The 20,866-nt window shown below is 40.7% G+C and overlaps 2 protein-coding genes across 4 annotated transcripts in view; one reads left to right on the forward strand and one right to left on the reverse strand.

The window, feature by feature from the left end:
* CBX1 (chromobox 1) overlaps positions 1–20,329 on the reverse strand; it is a 41,109-nt gene extending 20,780 nt beyond the window's left edge. For both annotated transcript variants that reach the window (XM_044676197.1, XM_044676196.1), the window contains exon 1: positions 20,102–20,329. The gene's annotated coding sequence lies outside the window, so the exon portion shown is untranslated. The remainder of the gene's footprint in view (positions 1–20,101) is intronic.
* Positions 8,492–9,809, forward strand: LOC123247330 (60S ribosomal protein L3-like). 2 transcript variants are annotated; one of them, XM_044676195.1, is made up of 2 exons: positions 8,492–8,897; positions 9,045–9,809. In XM_044676195.1, exons 1-2 carry the CDS (start codon positions 8,514–8,516, stop codon positions 9,723–9,725), a joined length of 1,065 nt encoding a protein of 354 aa, XP_044532130.1. In that variant the 5' UTR covers positions 8,492–8,513; the 3' UTR covers positions 9,726–9,809. The 2 variants fall into 2 exon arrangements, with proteins under 2 accessions (XP_044532130.1, XP_044532129.1); XM_044676194.1 differs by having other exon boundaries at positions 8,493–9,808.
* Positions 20,330–20,866: the final 537 nt, after the last annotated feature.

Below are 20,866 nucleotides of genomic sequence, written 5' to 3' on the forward strand. Positions count from 1 at the left end.
CTTCTTTAAAACTAATAATGCCAAATTACCTTATTCATTGGCCCTTTTGATTATTTCTTAATCTTTTTGTAGTCTTTTAACTCTACTTTATTACTCTACTTTAGGTTTTTGGGACACCATCCTTTCTGTTTCTCCTCTTACCTATTAGGCCACTGTCTCAGTCATCTCTGCTGGGTCCTCTTCCAGGTCTTACCCCTAGATAGGTGTCTTTCAGAGCTCAGCCCGGAGTCCTACTCTCTCCTTTCTATGCTACTTCACTTAGTAATCTCATCTGTTTTCATGGATTCTCCATGGTGATGACTTTCAAATTTACCTACCTAGTCTTCTGACCTCCAATCTTGTATCTCCAACTGCCTTTCAGACTTCTCAAACTGTAGACAACTTAAACTCAACATGTCCATAAGGAAACTCTTCCCTGCTCAACATTCTTCCCTTACAAACTTCCTCGATAACTGTCAAGAGCATCACCAACCTCTCAGTCTCTCAAGTATCATCCTAGACTCCTCACTCAATACCCCATACCCAATTTGTAGCCAAAACCTGCTGATGTCACCTTTGCAACATCTCTTGGATATGCTCTCTTCTCTTATTGTTCTTTGGTTGTTTCCCTAGAGTTTGACTCTTTGACACCTCCCCACCTTTTTTTGGGCAAATATCCTATAGTTGTTTGCCATTTCCTTTTCCAACTGAGGCAAAGAGTTAAGAACTTGCTTTTAGCATCACATAGCTAATAAGTGTCTGCCACACCCTTTCCAGTTTTTCCATACTTTAATCTAATGACACTGTCCTCCTTGCCATTCCATAAACAAAACACTCCCATTTTTCACCTTCCAGTATTTTCTCTGGCTGTCCCCCAAGCTTGGAATGATTCTCCCTTCTTTCCTTCAAATCCAAATTAAAACCCCACCTCCCATAGGAAGCCTTTCCCCATCCCTATTAATTGTTGTGCCTTCCATTATTTTCTATTTATCTTATATATAGCTTTTTTGTACATATGTTTGCTTGTCTCCCTCATTAGAGTGTGAGCTACTTAAAAGCAGGGGACTTTCTTTTGCTTCTCTTTGTATCATTTTTCCAAGATGAACCAGGCCTTACCATAACTTCCAAACATTACACTTAACTCTGACCTTTGGGTGATGTAGGCTTTGTAAGGGGTTATAATTAATCATAAATTCACAGCCCATGAAGACCACAGGTCCCTGGGACTGTTGGTTAGTAGAGTTAATAACATCTAGGACAAGATTCAAAAACTATTTAGTTCCTGCTTCAACAGGTCCTTCACACAAACCTTTGTAATACCAGGAATGACACAAATATGTATTTTATTTACTAATCTTTCAAATAAACAACTTTAATCATTCTACTACTCCAAAATTCCCAATGGTTTCTCCCTACCTATCTTCCTTATACTATACTTCCTTATCCTGGATATGATTGCGAATATAGACTCTAAAGTAGTGGCTCCCAAACTTTTTTGGCCTACCGCCACCTTTCCAGAAAAAATATTACTTAGCACCCCCTGTCACATACTATCACTGCCCCCTTACAGTTATTCACTGCCCCAAAATGCACCTGTGGCCATCACCACTCCCCTGTAATGCTGCAGCACGGGGGGGGGGGGGGGGGCCCACTTTGGGAATTCTAAAGGATCACCCTAGTGAAAATACTAATAACATGGAAATGGGTCTTGATCAATGATACATGTAAAACCCAGTGGAATTGCTCATTGGCTACAGGAGAGGGATGGGAAGAGAGGGGGGAAAGAACATGATTCATCTACCTATGGAAAAATACTCTAAATTAACTAATTAAATAGGTTTTTAAAGAAAAGGACAGTAAAAAATTAAATTAAAATAAATTCAGCCTTCAAAAAAAAAACTTTCTTATCCTTAGCTTGATCTCTATTAGATAAAGATTACTTAAGGTCCCTCCCACCTCTAATCCTATGATTCTTGTCTCACACCCTCTGCAAAGTTACCATCCCCTTGGACTCTACATCCCAACCAAACTTGAGTTCTGGTCTTTGAATATATCCTGTGTTTTTATTTCTTTGCTCTTATCCATTCTTCATGCCTCGAATGCTAGTCAATCCCTTCCCAACATCTCCTTATTGAAATCCTGCCCTTTCTTAAAAACCAAACTCAGAAGCCATCTCTTTCATGAAACTTTGCTTGTTCTCTCCCCCCTCTCCCTTTTTGAGGAGAACCCTTAACCCCTTTGCTCTTTTAAAAATATGACACTAACGTAGACGCTAAATGCTAACTCTAGTCCAACTATCAATAATATGGAATTAGGTCTTAACCAATGATACATGTAAAACCCAGTGGAACTGTGCATTGGCTACAGGGGGGTGGGGGTGGGGGGTTGGAGGAGAGAGAAAGAACATGAAACATGTAACTATGGGAAAATATTCAAAATAAAAAACTTATACCAAATAAATAAATGAATAAATGAAATAAGAATATGACACTAGATATCAGAATCAGTATTTAGTCAGAAGACGTGATTAATCTGGGATAATAATTGACTAGTGATTAATAGAATTATAGTAACTATATTTTATAAGTTTATTAAGTAAACCAAATATAATATATTTAGCTGTTCTCTATAACCTCACATTAGCTGCTATTTCTGTAACTTCCCATTTTCTTTAACTTTCTATAAGCCAGTAAGGTCACATTTGGCCATGGGCCATGGCCCCACCCAGTGTATCCTAAAAAGAAAGGAGTGACTCATTTGTGGGAAGGCTAGAGCATCCTCCAAGTGATAGACCAAAAGGCCATGCTCTCTGGGTTGAAGGTCTGTGCCCTAAGTGGATGGAAGGTTTTTCAAACATGCACAGAAGCTGTGATGGTGAACCAATGGCATATGGGTCAAAGATGGCATGCAGAGACTTCTGTGGGCACATGTGCTCTCCCTGGCAATAGTTACTAGAAAGGCATAGGGACTCCAGCAGAGCTGCTCCCTTCCCCTTACACCCTCTATACCCCCTCTGTGCTTACTCCCTCTTCCCTTAAGTGGAGGGACTCGGGCCACTCCCCTTCCTTTCTCCCTCCCCGGTCTGGCCCTGGGCTCCTATGACCCTCTTTCCTTCCCAGAGAAGGCTAAGGTTGGGGGGGAGGGTGTGTGTGTCAACACCTGGGCCTTCCAGAAGGAGTCTGCTGAGCCTCCCCTGGGATTCCTCCTTTGCTTTCAAGATATAAACCTCCCCAGGAGGAGATCACTCCAAGTCCCAGGGAAGGCCCCCCTGCTGGGCCAAGCCTTCCTGTGCACACACCCCCCCAACCAGTTTTAGCAAGTACACACGTGCTGGCTCGATGAAGGGAAGGAAACTCCAAGTCTAGGGAGAGCACAAGACCCCCTGGCAGTGCTGCCCTCACCTAGAAGACTTCAGGTCAGGTGGACTACAACTAGACCAGAATCATTGGTAAAACAATTCTTGCAAGTCCAGACTTGACTTGAACCCAGATCAGAATTAGTTGTCCCAAAGGACGATTTTGTTTTAAAAGGGAAGCTCATCTTATTCTAGAACCCTATTTAAGCTGCCTCTCCTTCCCCCCAATCAAATGGTGGCAGGACTTGCTGGCTCAAGAATCCTTACCACCTGGCTTTTCCTAAAGAAAACTGCCTAAGGTAGTCAATAGCATCCTGAAAAGTAGGCCCTCCTCCATACAGGATCCATTGGCTTGGAGGGCAGGGCATGGCATATAAGGAGGAGAGGGGCACACCCACAGCATATGGTCTCTAAAAGGTTCACCATCACTGATCTATACCATCCATATCTATTAACTATTGGTGTTTCCCAAGCTATGTCCTAGGGCAGTGATGGGCAAACTTTTTAAAGAGGGGGCCAAAGGAAAGGAAATGCTCATCTGTCAGTTCGTTTCTAAGACAACTCTTTCAAAGTTTCATTGTACTGTATTCATAAGATTAGGAATAATGTCATGGCTGGATAGAACATTTTAGGGGGCTGCATCTGGCCCACAGGCTGTAGTTTGCCCAGCACTGTCCTAGGGCAGTGAAGGCGAACCTATGGTACGGATGCCAGAGATGGCATGTAGAGGGCTCTCTGTGGGTGGACATGCAGACTCCCCAATTACTAGAAAGGCAAAGGAACTCTGGCAGAGCTGTTCCCCCTCCACCTCTCCACTGGGCCTAGACATTTTTTCATACACATATATCTAAATATCAAGCCTCTCCCCTGTTCTTCAGTTCCTAGACCACTGGCTGTCTGCTATCTTTCTACAATTTCAAATTGCATATCTTGTACATTTCAATATGTCCAAAACAATTTTCATTACTACCCCCTACCCAAACTCATGCCTTTTCTAAACTTTTTTGGGTCAAAAATTAACCCCATTCTCCCAGAAACTGACTCACAACTGCCAGGGGCCATCAAACTCACCCTGTCTGACATGGTCACAGGGGGCACCTCGAGGAAGTGCAAAGCAGCCTCAGGAAAGATAGAAACCCTCCCAACTTAGATACCCCTGTATGACTCTTCTCTTACTACACTCATTATTGGAATCATTGTGATCAATATCCCTACTCAGCCCCAGGAAAATATAGATTAGTAAAGACAATTATTAGAGCCCTTTCAGACCCCCTACAGACTCCTAGGAAATCCCCATCTACATGTATAATTACAGAAATTCCCCCTAAAGATCACTCCATAACAAACCAGCAAGTAGTGAGTTAATGTTAAAGATTAAAAAACCCTAACTTATCGGGGGCAGCTGGGTAGCTCAGTAGATAGAGAGCCAGGCCTAGAGACAGGAGGTCCTAGGTTCAAATCTGGCCTCAGACATTTCCCAGCTGTGTGACCCTGGGCAAGTCACTTGAGCCCCATTGCCTACCCTTACCACTCTTCCACCTATAAGTCAATACACAGAAGTTAAGGGCTTAAAATTAATTAATTAATTGCAAGAAAAAAAAAAACCCTAACTTAGATCTCTCACTCTCACACAGGTGCCTGCAAAAACAGGGCAGAACAGTCTCCAAGTTTCGCCCCCCCCATCTCTGATCCGAAATGTTAACACAGAAAAGGACAATGGATGAAATATGGGAAAGCAAGTACACCTCTCCCTACTGGATTGTTTTGATAACCCTGAAAGCTAGCCTAAACTTCAACTCACCTTTGAAAAGTATTGAATAATGAAAGGCTGTTATTGAAATAATATTTGGACCAGGTTATGATTATTGTTTCTTTGAAACCTGAATTATTGTCTAAATTGTGTAAGGAATCAGAGTAGCAAATCACTTGATTAAATTATGTAGCTAAATAGAGCAAAGAATAATCATCCCTGACTTGATTGGTCAAAATGTAATCAACTATTGTGTTAAAATATAATGCATGAATTGCACCTCATGGATGGACAGAAAGTACAATTTCCAGCCCAGTTACTCCATGATGAACATTTCTTGCCAAGCTTTTGCATTCTTTGTATAATCAAAGAAAATAGAATAATTAAGAAATGTCAAATGATTTTGTAATTCAGTAGAAGTTAATGTATGACTTACTCCATTATCTCTAAGAAAAAATGTATGGCGAGAATGAAAATCATGCCAACATGTATATAATCTTAAGAAAAGGGTATAAAAAAATAAAGCCAGTCCCGAGACTGAAGCAGAACAGTTTTTGGGATACATGATTCAAATGCTGACTGTATCCATTCATCTTATCTGCTGAAGCTGTCATACCGCTGGTGAACAGCACATAACCTTATTCTAGCACTCTCCCTTATCCAGCATATCAATAATTGCTTTATCATTTCTACTTTCCACATCTCTTGCATCCATTTCATTCAGTAGATTCAGTCACCACTTTGCTTCAAGTCCTTCATCGCTTCCTTTCACCCAGACTATGGTAATGGCCTATGAATTGGACTCTGGTCTCAAGTCTCACCTTACTGCAATCCATTCTCCACAGAGCTGCCAAAGTGATTTTCCTAAAGCACAGATCTGATCCTGACTCCTCCAAACTCTAGTCGCTCCTGTCTCTTGTATAAGAGATAGCCTTTTTATTTTTTAAAGACCTTTACAAATTAGTCTCATCTTGTCTTCCCAGCTTCATTTTACACTGCTTACCTTCCTGCAATACATAGCTCAGCCCAAACCCACCTTTTCTCTGCTCCTCACATAAACCACTCCAACTCATGTTTCATGTCTGGAATGACTTTCTTGTCCATTATACTTCACAAGATCTTTCTAATCTTTTAGAACACAGCATAAGCACCACTTCTACACTAAATCTTCCTAATACCCCAAGGGTAGTGCATTTCCTCCATTACAACTATTTATATATATAAATATTATCTTGTGCACGTTATCTCCCTCAGAGAAAGTGAGCTCCTCCAGAGTAAGTCATTGTTTCATTTTTGTATCTTTGTAGTTCCAGGGCTTAACACAAGAAGATGGGCTTCCAGGGCTTAACACAAGAAGAATGCTTGTTGATTTCAGAAATAGACAATGAATAAATTTGTAAGAAAAGTGCAACAGGCTATGTGAATTGCAAGCAAACCCACTAAAGGATCAGGGAAAGCTTTCTAGGGAAGTATAATCCCTTAAAGAATTTTAAATCTAGTTAGGAGAAATGATATATGAGGAAAAGTAACTATATAGACACAAATAAGATTTCAAGGTCATTGAATAGAATTGATACACTGAATAGAAAAGATACAAGATGGTCCTCAAATGAAAGGTTCAGATAATAATTCTGTAAGAACTAGAAGAGATGGAAATCACCTGAGGCTTAGATGGAATTTAAGCTGTGTCTAGAAAAATAGGTATGTCAAAATTAAAATTTGAAACCCAATTAAGAGAAACGGAGGTAATAAAAGTCCATCCAAGGCTCCTCGGTAACCAAGGCTGCCTCTGAAGTTTTACAGGGCTCTTTTAAAGTCAATAAACAGGAATACAAAAGTGGAATCAAATTACAAAATCTTGAGTAACAGGTGTTATGATTCTTGATTGGCTGGGGCATGATATAGTAACTTATGGTTAGTATATTCTGGGAATAGAAAACAGGGATGGACTCAAGCTGATTTGTAATAAATTACTGGTCCTATTTGGGGAGTGGAAGTATCAAACAATAAACACCCTTTCTTATTGACTAGAGTATTACAGAAACTATGACAAGTGGGATACCCTCAACATCATGACATACAAGGGAGGTAGTTGGGACTAGTTGAAAAGAGGAAACTTATCTTAACTCATCTGCTTATTTTTGCAGGAGCTCAGCTTTTCAGAAATAGAAGTTAGCTACAGCCAATACCCTGCTATCTTACACAGGATCAAGTATATATTTCTACTTCCCTATTACTAAAGTAATTTATCCTAATATGAGTTAAGAGCAAATTTACAAAATCAATTGATTAAAAAAAGTAATTGATTACAATTTCTTATAAGTGAGATTTGGAAAGGTAGAAAATTCTATCCTTCTAAAGGGAATTATGAGTCCCAAGAGAGTAGGCCCTCTTTTCCTTTTCTTTTGGTAACCTCATTTGGCCAACAACTATGACCTATTTATAAAAGGTGCTTAATATTAAATACTTATGGCTCTTGTCACTCCACTGAAATTGCTTTCCCCAAAATTAGCAATGATCTTTTAACTGCCAAATCTTTTAGCCACCTTCTTGACCTCTGCAGGTTTGGACAATGCTAATTACTTTCTACTGATGGTCTTCTAGGTTTTCCAGACACAGATTTCTTCTAATCTAGTTGATCCATACCCTTTTCTTAGTATCCCTTGGCTGGAATTTCACCCATGAACTGCATCTACTATTTAAGAATGTCCTGGGCCTTCTCTTCTCCTTGTAGACCCAAAGAGTGTCTGAACAGATTTGAGGAAAGGAGTCTGTTCAAATAGTTGGGGGAAAAAAGGTTACATAATTATTATTTTTTTAATTCTAAGTGAAATTTAGCATTTCTATCTATTATTAATTAAAAAACATATTATTCTAAGAGGTCCACAGCCTTCCGCATACTACCAAAAAAGCCCACAAATCCTCTCTATGATATCTGACTTGGAGATCTCATCAAATTCCATAGGTTCCATTATCATCTCTATGTGGACAATTCCCAGATCTATAAATCTAGCCCTAACACTTTTCTTGCACTCCATCATATCACCCACCGACTGACTGACCTGGAGCAGGATAGAACTCATTCTCTTTCCCTCCAAAATTCTCCCCTCTTCTAAATTTCTCTATTGAAGTGAAGGGTACCATAATTCCCTCAATCACTCAGGCTCACAACTTTGCTGTTATCCTCAACTATTCACTTGCACTCATCTCACATAATCAGTTGCCTAGTCTTATTTCTACCTTCACATCATCTCTCAATTAAGGGCCTCAACACCTCACACTGGTGACTGTTGCAACAAACTGGTCTTTCTTACCCTTGCTCAATAAATTCCATGGCTCCCATTACTTCCAAGATCAAATATACCATCTTCTGTTAAGCTTTTAAAACCCTTTACAGCTCTTCCAGCTCGCCTCGGAGGCGTTAGCATCATGTCTCACCGGAAGTTCTCTGCTCCCAGGCATGGGTCTCTGGGCTTCTTGCCTCGAAAGCGAAGCAGCAGACACCGGGGAAAGGTGAAGAGCTTCCCTAAAGATGATCCCAGCAAGCCTATCCACCTGACAGCCTTTCTGGGCTATAAGGCAGGCATGACCCACATAGTTCGAGAGGTGGACAGACCTGGCTCAAAGGTGAACAAGAAGGAAGTTGTTGAGGCTGTCACCATCGTAGAGACGCCCCCCATGGTCATTTTGGGTATTGTAGGCTACGTACAAACCCCCAGAGGCCTCCAGAGCTTCAAGACCATCTTTGCTGAGCACATCAGTGATGAGTGTAAGAGACGATTCTATAAGAACTGGCATAAGTCCAAGAAGAAGGCTTTCACCAAGTACTGCAAGAAATGGCAGGATGATGATGGCAAGAAGCAACTGGAGAAAGACTTCAATAGCATGAAGAAATACTGCCAGGTCATCCGAGTCATTGCTCACACCCAGATGCGCTTGCTCCCTTTGAGACAAAAGAAGTCTCACCTGATGGAGATCCAGGTGAACGGTGGCAGTGTATCTGAGAAACTGGACTGGGCCCGTGAAAAGCTGGAACAGCAGGTGCCTGTGTCCACCGTATTTGGACAAGATGAGATGATTGATGTCATTGGTGTGACCAAGGGCAAGGGTTACATAGGTGTCACCAGCCGCTGGCATACAAAGAAGCTGCCCCGAAAGACTCACAGAGGCCTGCGTAAAGTGGCCTGTATTGGAGCTTGGCATCCTGCCCGTGTTGCCTTCTCTGTGGCTCGAGCCGGTCAGAAGGGCTACCATCACCGCACTGAGATCAACAAAAAGATCTATAAGATTGGTCAGGGCTACCAGATCAAGGATGGCAAGCTGATAAAAAACAACACATCAACTGATTATGACCTGTCTGATAAGAGCATCAACCCTCTGGGAGGCTTTGTCCACTATGGTGAAGTGACCAATGACTTTATCATGCTCAAAGGTTGTGTTGTTGGGACCAAGAAGCGTGTCCTCACCCTGAGAAAGTCTCTGCTGGTACAGACCAAGCGTCGTGCCCTGGAGAAGATTGACTTGAAGTTTATTGATACCACCTCTAAATTTGGCCATGGTCGCTTCCAGACCGTGGAGGAGAAGAAAGCTTTCATGGGACCACTCAAAAAGGACAGTGTGGCTAAGGAAGAAGCTGCATAATGTTTCCAGACTAATACAGAGCTGGTGGATTTTCAATAAATTGAAATTATTTTCCAAAAAAAAAAAAAAAAAACCTTTACAGTCTGGTTCCTTCCCATTTTTCTAGTCTTGTCATACTTTATTTCCCTTGATGCAATCTATGATTCAGTGTCCTTGACTTGCTTGCTATTTCTTGCACATAGCTGTTTTGTACTAGCTGATCCAGGCCTGGTATTTTCTTCCCTCTCACCTCTGTCTCCTGGTTTTCTTCAAGACTGCTCAAATCTCACCACCAACTGCAAGAGGCACTTCTCTGTCATCTTTGTTCCCCCTGCTCCTTTCCTACTTTGATGAAGTTCCATTTAATGTGAGCTCCTTGAGTGGAAGGACTGGGTTTTTGCCTTTCTTTATATTTCTCAGGGCTTAGTATATAGCTCCTGACATACATGGGGTAAAAGTTACATGCTTGTAGATCAACTGGCCACTGCTAACAGCTTTAAAAATGTACAAAAGAATAAAAGGTAATTCCAGCTGAAGCTGAAGGTGAAAGATTGTTTGGGTCTAGAAGTTATTAAGGCCTAATATGCCAAGGACAAAGTTTGGATCTTATTCAATGGGCAATAGGAATACTAGATGGATAAGGAACTTTAAAAAAAATCCAAGTTATCTAAATAAATTTTTAGCAAGTTCAAAGATGAACTTCAATGACACATCCCAATAGTTTAAAAAAAAATCAGCATTCCTCTTCAAAAGCAATTCAGAGGGGGCAGCTGGGTAGCTCAGTGGATTAAGAGTCAGGTTTAGAGATGGGAGGTCCTAGGTTCAAATCTGGCCTCAGACACTTCCCAGCTGTGTGACCCTGGACAAGTCACTTGACCCCCATTGCCTACCCTTACCACTCTTCTGCCTTGGAGCCAATACACAGTATTGACTCCAGGAAGGAAAGGGTTAAAAAAAAAAAAAAAAAGCAATACAGACAGTTGAGAAATTTGGAAAACAATATGGGAGATATTAGGCTTAGATCAACATCTCACACCCTACACCAAGATAAATTCAGAATGGGTGAATGACTTGAATATAAAGAGGGAAACTATAAATAAGTTAAGTGAACATAGAATAGTTTACTTGTCAGATCTCTGGGGAAGGAAAGATTTTAAAACCAAGCAAGAGTTAGAGAAAATTACAAAATGTAAAATAAATTATTTTGATTATATAAAACTAAAAAGCTTTTGTACAAACCAAAACAATGTAGCCAAGATCAGAAGGGAAACAACAAACTGGGAAAAAATCTTTATAACAAAAAACTCTGACAAGGGTCTAATTACTCAAATATATAAGGAGTTAAATCAATTGTATAAAAAATCATGCCATTCCCCAATTGATAAATGGGCAAGAGACATGAATAGGCAATTTTCAGGTAAAGAAATCAAAAGTCTTAATAAGCACATGAGAAAGTGTTCTAAATCTCTTAATAGAGAAATGCAAATCAATACAACTCTGAGGTATCACCTCACACCTAGCAGATTGGCTAAAATGAAAGAAGGGGAGAGTAATGAATGTTGGAGGGGATGTGGCAAAACTGGGACATTAATGCATTGCTTGTGGAGTTGTGAACTGATCCAACCATTCTGACTGGCTATTTGGAACTATGCTCAAAGGGCTATAAAAGAATGCCTGCCCTTTGATCCAGCCATACCATTGTTGGGTTTGTACCCCAAAGAGATCATAGATAAACAGGCTTGTACAAAAATATTTATAGCCGTGCTTTTTGTGGTGGCAAAAAACTGGAAAATGAGGGTATGTCCTTCAATTGGGGAATGGCTGAACAAATTGTGGTATATGCTGATGATGGAATACTATTGTGCTCAAAGGAATAATAAACTGAAGGAATTCCACGTGAACTGGAACAACTTCCAGGAATTAATACAGAGCAAAAGGAGAAGAACCAGGAGAACATGTTACACAGAAACTGATATACTGTGGTACAATTGAACGTAATGGACTTCTGTACTAGCAGCAATGCAATGATCCATAACAATTCTGAAAGACTAATGGAAAAGAATGCTACCCACATTCAGAGGAAGAACACATGGGTTGAGGCGGACATGATTGGGGATGTAGACTCGAAACTACCACACCAATGCAACTATCAACAATTTGGAAATAGGTCTTGATCAATGACACATGTTAAAACCAGTGGAAATACGCATCAGCCATGGGTGGGTGGGGGGGGAAGAGGGGAAAGTAAGAGCATGAATTATGTAACCATGTTAACTTATCTAAAAAATAAATATTAATACTTTAAAAAAACTCCTAAAAAAAAAAACAAAAAGCAATACAGAGCTGTCATTAAGAGGCAGGTAAGGGGGCAGCTGGGTAGCTCAGTGGATTGAGAGCCAGGCCTCAAGACGGGAGGTCCTGGGTTCAAATCTGGCCTCAGACACTTCCCAGCTGTGTCCCTGGGCAAGTCACTTAACTCCCAGCCTCCCTCACCACTCTTCTGTCTTCGAACCAATACACTGTATTGATTCTAAGGCAGAAGGTAGGGGTTTAAAAAATTTTTTTAAAAAGAGGCAGATAAAACCTGATTGGATATAATTGAGGTGTCAAACATGCAGCCCACAAATGGTCTAAACCAGATTAAAATGTAATTGAGAAATTGTTCCCATTCCTATTTGAGTATGACACATCACTGAAATATAACATCTTCCAGTAAAAATTCCAAACTACTTTTTGTCTGTTCCTCAGAATGGGGTTTTATTTTTTGGTAAAGGAAATGTTTTTCAGATGAGAAATTTGACAGCAAAACCATCCCCTAAAAGAGCCCTGGCCTTTGGTCACTCTAAGGAACCCAAGCTAGGATCTTCTGTGTGGAACATTCATAAACCATGTCTTTGATATGTCAATAGTTTTCACTTTAGCAGTAACCTGTAAAGGTGAAACCACTACAAGTTGAGTCACAGGAGTCATATTGACCTTTAAGGGGCAAATCTTATCCCTATAGAGTTCTCACCTAAAGACTTGTAAGGGAAGAAAGAAAAAGTCAAAACAATGCAAGTTATGAATTAAACCAAGAGTTCCAAACAAGAACAAGTTTGGAAGCATCCAACAATAAAGATCTCCCTCCATGAAGGTCCAAATTACTAGTACCAACTTTCAATTCAATACAGGGCTGTAAATAGTAAAGAGAAAGGAGGCAGAGCTAGGTATAGATAAGAAAACCAGGCCTGAAGTGGGGAGATCCTGGGTTCAAATGTAGCCTTGGACAGCTCCCTGGGTGACTCTGGGCAAATCACTTAACAATTCCCTAGTCCTTACTGTACTTTCCTACTGCCTCGGAAACAATACTTAGTTATGGATTCCAAGACAGAAAGTAAAGGGTTTAGAAAAAATAGTAAAGTGAAAAAAAAAGTTCCTCAGATATTGAACACAGACCCATAGATTTTCAAAGGTAAGAAACCACAGTACCACAGTTCTTTCTTACATTAGAATGTAATCTCTCATTTTATACACTTCTTAAGTTAAATGATTTGTCCAAGGTGACACAGGCAAAGGAGAGATTCAAATATAAGCCCTACTGAAAACATTGCTTAATTTGGAATTTTAAAATCTAGGTTCTGTTGTATCAATTCACTTAATATATCTTCCTCAAATTCCTCATCTGTTTAAAAAAAAGGAGGCATGCCTAGTTATCTTCTAAAGTTCCTTCCAGACATAAATATATAAATCTTTACAATCTAAAGTTCCTTATTCCATTATAGCATGATGCTTCTCACTTGTAAAACTGATTCCTACTCAGCAATCACAAAATCTAAATTTAGAAAACTAAAATTCAAATAGGCTCTTTCTTTGTCCCTTCCACACATGTGAATAACTTATCTTGGATAGAACATTCAATGATTTCAATTGTCTTTACTATTTGGGAAACACACACTATTTAAGTCAATGCAGGTAGGGAATTAAGCTTCACAAGAGACAGTTTCTATAGTTCATTATGCTTACTACAATTCTGCTACAATTCTATCCTGTATTTTTAAAGGGCTAGGAATCAGATCTGTGACCAATGTAGAAGATGGTTATCTTCTCTGGACTTAGTACTCATAAAGATACTAAAGAGCAAGAACCTGGGGGCAGCTGAGTGGCCCAATGGATAGAGAGCCAGCCTAAAGAGGGGAGGTCCTGGATTCAAATATGACTTCAGATACTTCCTAACTGTGTGACTGGGCAAATCACTTAACTCCCACAGTCTAGTCTTTACAGCTTGGAGACGTTCCCCATATATCTGACATGTTTAATTTAAGGGTAGTTATTTTACAAGGCCAATCATGAGGGCTTATTTTAAAATTAAAGTTCGGTGAAGCACACATCACTGAGACTCAATTTATCATACAGTGCAGAAAGAAAACTTTTTCTTTAAAAAGGGACATCAATACTATAGAACCTGTAAAAAATAGAAAAGTGGGTCAGTGGAACAGCCTACATAAGGAAAAAACAGACACCTGAATACAGAAATTACTTGTTGAAGAAGAGTTCCCTATGTGACAAGAATTGTTGGGAAAAGTGTAAAGCAGTTGGGCAAAAACTGGATCTACCCCTATATGATATATAATAGGATAACCTCAAAAAAAGAAATGAGATCTGAATATTAATGGTCATGACATGAAAAATATCTCAACTATGACTAGAGGGAGGGTCCTTAACCAAACAAGAGGCAAAATATAAAATAACTAATTCTGATTATATGAAATTGATGTTTTTGAATAAACAAAATAAATACAATTAGGTAAAGGAAACTGTCAATGGTGGGGAGAGGGAGCTTAGCTTCAAATATCTTTGATAAGGGCCTAATTTAAGACTTATAGGGAACTATTACAAATATATAAAACAAAGAGCCATTTCCTCGCAAGATGTCTAGAGGGGGAAGAGGTTCTCATAAGAACTACAAATTATTAATAGCCATATGAAAGACTGCTCCAAATTACTAAAAACTAGAGAAAGACAAATTAAAATAACTCAGGTTTTATTACCAAACAACAAATTGGCAAAGATGATGTTGGAAAGGCTGCAGAAACACAGGCCAACACTAATATACTGTTTGTTGGCAGAGCTATAATTTGGTCCAACTATTCTGTAAAGCAATTTGGAATTATGCTAAAATGATGAAAATGCCCATACTCTTTGATTCAGAAATCACTTCTAATAGGAGTAGGAGGCTAAAGAGAAAAGGTCTCTCAAATACCAAAAGTGGAAAAAACATTTAATGCCCACAAATTGAGGAAAAAGCTAAAAAGCTAAAATACATGACTTCAAAAAGGATGCTACTGTGCCATAGGAAAGAGAAAAAAAAATAATTCAGAGAAGCATGGAAAGACCTATACTAACTGATGAAGTAGGCTATGTAATTATAACAATAAGTTTGTCTTCAAAGAAGAAATATGAAAATGTACCTGCCTCCTTTTGAAGCAAGGTGGAGATGACTATGGATATTGATTACTATATATATACTATGACTATTAAGTCAGGTAATATGCTGCTGAACTCTTTTTCTACTCTTTTTTTGTTACATTTGTTGTAAAGAGAAAATTCCTTAAGTAGGGGAAAGGATATATTTGAAAATGAAGGTGAGAGGCAGCTAAGTGATACAGTACATAGAGCACCAGGCTTGGAATTGGGAGAATCTGGAGTTTAAATCTGGCCTCACACTTCCTACCTGTGTGACCTGAGCAAGTCACTTAACCCCTGTTTGCCTAGGACATAAATAAGAGTTAAAAAAAAAAGAAGGTATAAAAACAGAAAAAAATCAATTTTTAAAAAGTTAAGTACTAAGTCAGTCTTAACTTTACTTCTCCAAGATGATGTCAAATGAAGACCAACAGAAACTTGGCATCATTGAACATTAATGCATTAACCCTATTGACCAATCCATGTAGGATACCCTCCCCTCCAAAAAAAAAAAAAAAAAAAAAAAGATACATACAGCCAATACTGAATTCTCCAGTTTGTAGAAATTGCTACAGGACTTGTGTTTTTGCAAATCAGTGAAGAATTTTTTTTAGAAATGGTCATATATCAGCTAGGTGGCACAGTAAGTGTGCCCAGCTGGGAGTCAGGAAGACTCAGTTTCTTGAGTTCAAATCTGACCTCAGTAGCTCACTATGTAACCCTGGGCAAATCACTTAATCTTGTATACCTCAGTTCTGTCATGTCAAATGATCTTTAGAAGTAAATGAAAGACAAACCATTCCTGTATCATTGTCAAGAAAACTCCAAATATGTCACCAAGAGTCAGGTACAACTGAAAAACAACTGGACAACAAAACACCATTAAAGAATAAATTTCTATAGGAATATTATTGATTGGCAAACTCATATTGCTCAAAAAGTTCCAGAAGCTCTCTACTGCCTCTAGGTTAAAATAAAAACAAATTCTATTCATTTGACATTTAAAGCCCTTCACAATCTGACTCCAGACCTTTCTGGACTTATTTATTTCACTTTAAGTTGCCTCTACCCACTCTACATTCCAGTCAAACTGACCTACTTGCTTTTCTTCCAATGACATTCCATCTCAGTAGACTTCTACCTCACCTTTCTCTTTGAATCCCTACTTTCCTTCCAAGCTTATAGCTCAAGTGTCCCTTTCTACATTGAGGCCTTTTCTGATCCCCGACACTAGTGCCAGGGAGGCAAAGTCAGGAGCTATTTTGTTTTTCTTTGTATCCCCAACACCTGGCACAAGGCCTGGAACATAGAGAGAAAGTGAAAGGAATACTGACTATAACAATTGGTTGCATTTGCCCCAGTTTCCATTTTTCCCGGGGTTTCTGATACATAACAATAATCCTTTGCTATAAGCTATTAACTATAAGCTAATTTTGAGAAATGGGGACCTACCAACTGAATCCTGCCCCAACTCCACCAACAGGGCCTGGATTGAGAACAATCTTAGAAACCTTTCTTGATATTAAGAACATTATCTCACCAGGAGGGACTCCAGAGATTTCCAGATAAGATAACTGTAATCTAGCCTATCTCCTTGAGATCCCAAAAGTTACTCCAAGGAGTTACTGTCAAGAATTTGCTGTTATACCTGCCCCTCAAACAATGATCTTGGCGTTTTTTTCTTTTCCACATCTTTCAAACAATAAAAGCTGGCTAATTTCTGTATCTAAGGGGGCTCCACTCCTTAGGAGAGGGGTTCCTACATGCATGCTTGTTCTGCTACGAATACATTAAAATATTCTGCTTCTTCCTTAGTTTCTAGGATCTGATTTCATTCAGTTTGACTATGGTCCAAGTGGGGTCAGACACTGGAAGACAGTGGGTTGGCAATAGTAGATGATAATAAATGCTTGAAGATTGGGTTCTCTTTTTCAAAGTGTACTTAAGTTCTCTCATTTAAAAAAAATCCTTTCTAATGATTACTGGCATATTTCAAAGTAACTTCCTTTTTCCAAAAGTTTAGAAAATTAAGGTACCTAACCACACGTAATCAAGATACTGACAGTAGGTCATAGCACTATCCTACTTCACTCACTTTTTATTTTTTTTATTTTTTATTTTATTATTTTTTTTTTATTTTAAACCCTTTAACTTCTGTGTATTGACTTATAGGTGGAAGATTGGTAAGGGTGGGCAATGGGGGTCAAGTGACTTGCCCAGGGTCACACAGCTGGGAAGTGGCTGAGGCCGGATTTGAACCTAGGACCTCCCGTCTCCAGGCCTGGCTCTCCATCCACTGAGCTACCCAGCTGCCCCCCTTCACTCACTTTTTAAAAAACCCATACCTTTTTTAAAAAACTTAGTATCAATTCTAGGGCAGAAGAGCAGCAAGAGCTAGGCAATTGGGGTTAAGTGACTTGCCCAGGGTGACAAAGCTAGGAAAGGTCAGTTAGCTGGTATTCCAGAACTCTGAGCTGGCTATAGAAGCCAAAGAGAACAAAAGTGTCATCATAGCCCAGAGGCTTTCTTCAACCAACTTATCTTTCATATAAATATCTGGAAGGCCTCTAGGAATACAACATAAAGGATTTCTTGCCTCTACTCAGGAAAACTTTTCAAATAGTCACCTAACTGCAGGGATGACTTTTTGGTATGGGGAGAGGTAACAGAGAAAAAAAGGGAGGGGGAGGGGGCAGCTGGGTGGCTCAGGGGATTGAGAGTCAGACCCAAGGATGGGAGGTCCCGAGTTCAAATCTAGACTCAGACATTTCCTAGCTGTGTGACCCTGGGCAAGTCACTTGACCCCCATTGTCTAGCCCAAAAGAAATGGCATCCTCTTCTAAATAGTGCAGCTTAATATTGTAACACAAAGTCACCTACTCCAAACAGGGGGCCCAAATTTGTTTGACAAAAAGACTGAATAGAGAAATATAATTCAAGCCTTATCTACTAATGAGAACCTTCAAAGCCCCAGTGTATGGCCCTATAGCTATCAATCACCAAGTAAACAAACACCCAGGCTTTTCCACCAAACACTTTTTAAAAATTTATTTAAAACAGTGGAGTCTCTTATGTTTCCTTTCAGCTCTAAACCCAAGTTCCAAAGATTTATGGAATGCCAGGCCATATTTACCAGGCAGGTGACTTTTTCTGGGAGGGAGAGAAAGCAGAGGACCCAGATTTGGGCTGAGGCTTTAGATGACATTGTCGATGTGGAATCTAGAAATCCCAAACTTATGGCCTAGTCATATCTGATGAACCCCAAGTTTTAGGAATGGCTTGTAGGTTGGAGACCCCCAGAGCTTGTGCTTGTTCCCTGTTCCCGTGAGAATCCACCCTGAAGGGAATCTCAGGCTAGCAGTTCAAGACTGAATGATGGACCCTAGGGTGGAGCTAGACATAAGCCAAGTGATTCTTTAGCCTTAGAAGCTTCTCATTGTACCACATCCCCCTTTCAGGGATTGAACTTGGACCTTCAGTTTAGGAGACTGATGCAATGCCTACCGGGGCTAAAGTGTCACTTAGCTTATGTCTAGCTCCACCCTAGGGTCCATTATTCAGTCTGGAACTGCTAGCCGGAGGCTCCCTTCAGGGTGGATTCTCACGGGAACAGGGAACAAGCACAAGCTCTGGGGGTCTCCAACCTACAAGCTATTCCCAAAACTTGGGGTTCATCAGATATGACTAGGCCACAAGTTTGGGATCTCTAGATTCCACGTCGACAACATCTACACATCTTCCCTCAACCAGGGTCAACTAGCTAGTCAATTTTTGAGTAGAGATTCAATCTCATCTTCTTCCTCATCCCCAAAACCAAAACTTGAGCACAAGTTTGCTGCCACAATCTTGTGGAAAATAGCCTGGCACAAGAGGGAAAAGTCAGAGTAAAATGAAATTAAGTTTTTTTTTTCATTTTCCTATTGCATTAATCTCGGAAATGGGTCTTATGAAGAAAAACAGGCGAAATTTTATTTCGAAATACCATTATTTGACAGTAAATACATCAATTGAGAAAACTGGCTTTGGTTGCGGAAAGCTTTTAGTCTTAAGTGCCTACTATGCGACAGCGCGGCGATACAAATAAAAAAAAAAAAAAAGGATAGTCCCTGCCCTCAAGAAGCTTACGATCAAAGGGAAAGACAACAAGCAGACAACTAAGTTACAGGTCCAGACAATAAGCATTTATTAACCACCAGGTTTATGTGCCTTCAAGCACCTAGCTAAGTCCGGGGTATACAAAGAAAGGAAAAGATAGTCCCAGTACTCTAGAAACTCCCCCGAAGTAGATAACTAACAACAACATATAAAACACCGAGACAGCACACCGAGACAGCAACAAAGCTAGGTTATCAACTGGGAGGAGGCGGAGATGGAGAACTGAATTCCATAATGTTATTCAATCCTAAATTTTCTTCTTAAATGTAAAAACTTGCATTCCGAAAAAGGGAATTCCTCCCCACCCGAAGGAGAAAAGGGCGCACAAAGCCTTCAATACTCCACCTCCTTTTCTTTTATAGAATAGAAAGTAATAACAATGCGGCTAAAGTAGCTATAGCTCGGCCCATCTCCCCTAGCCCCGGGGCCACATTCCTACTCCCCAGAGGCAGAGGGGCCTCATCCAAGGATAGCGCTAGAGAGGAGCCCACCGCTGCCCACACGTGCTGGGGGCCCGACCGCCACACCGGCCGTTTCCGTCTCGGGATTCGCTTGCGCCGCGCGCGCTCCGCGGGCCCCGCCCCCCTCCCGAGGTCCGCGCGCGGGAATGGACGAGGGCAGGGGAGCAGTGGGGGAGGGGGGTATCTCGCACGCGCCGTGTTCCTAACGGCTCCATCCCCATCGGCCTTCCCCGCCCCCTACCCCCCCAGGCCTCCCAGTGTCAACCGACACATACACTCTCATGTACACACGCTCATACAGAGAGACACATACAAATACACACACTCCTCCCTCCTTACCTCAGAGCAGCGTCGACTCAACCCGGGGGGAATCGGTGTCGCGCCGCTAGCGCGTCGCTGGAGACTGGGGACAGCGAGAAGGAGGGTGAGCTGTCTAAATCAGGAGGAGTGGCGGCCGCGGCTAGCGCCTGGTGCCCCTCCTCACCTAAGCTAGGCTAAGCGAAGCTCCCCCGGGCCCAGCCAATCGTCCCAGCTCCGCGGAACAAAAGAGCCCCGGACTCAGCTCTGCCCGCCGTGCGCAACGCGCAGGCGCCGCGACCCAACGCGAGGCAGTGTGGAACTTGAAGTCCTGTTCAGACTACAACCCCCAGGGTACAGCTAGGGAAGGAACGCAGTGACGTCACCAGACCAAGCTCCAAACTCCAGCTTGCGGCTCTAGGGACTGGTAGTGTCTGATTGGATTGTGGCACGTGCCATCAAACCATCTAGCAACAAGCATTTATTAAGCGTCTAAAGGCTGGGTACGTTGCTAGGGATACAGAGAGACAAGTGAAACATTCCCTTCCCTTGCAATGCTTTCTTTCTGTCTGTGGAAACGACTTTCACACAGAAACACACTCTAAACGTGCCTTTAGACCAGTGTTGTGAATTCAAACGTCTTGACAGTTCTCTGTAATTTCTAAATTAAGACTTATTTTTCTTATAATAGTTCTAATTTAAGACATCGATTATAATATTTAACATAAATTAATATATATATATATTTATCAAGATATACATCTAAGTAAGTTGCTTGGAGTGTTGGGGGGTGGTAAGCCACTTGCC

The sequence above is a fragment of the Gracilinanus agilis genome, chromosome 4 (assembly GCF_016433145.1).
Source record: "Gracilinanus agilis isolate LMUSP501 chromosome 4, AgileGrace, whole genome shotgun sequence".
NCBI classification, from domain to species: Eukaryota; Metazoa; Chordata; class Mammalia; order Didelphimorphia; family Didelphidae; genus Gracilinanus; species Gracilinanus agilis.

Excerpts from the sequence above, each read along its gene's own strand:
- LOC123247330 (XM_044676194.1), top strand. The coding sequence starts at position 8,514 with ATGTCTCACCGGAAGTTCTCTGCTCCCAGGCATGGGTCTCTGGGCTTC.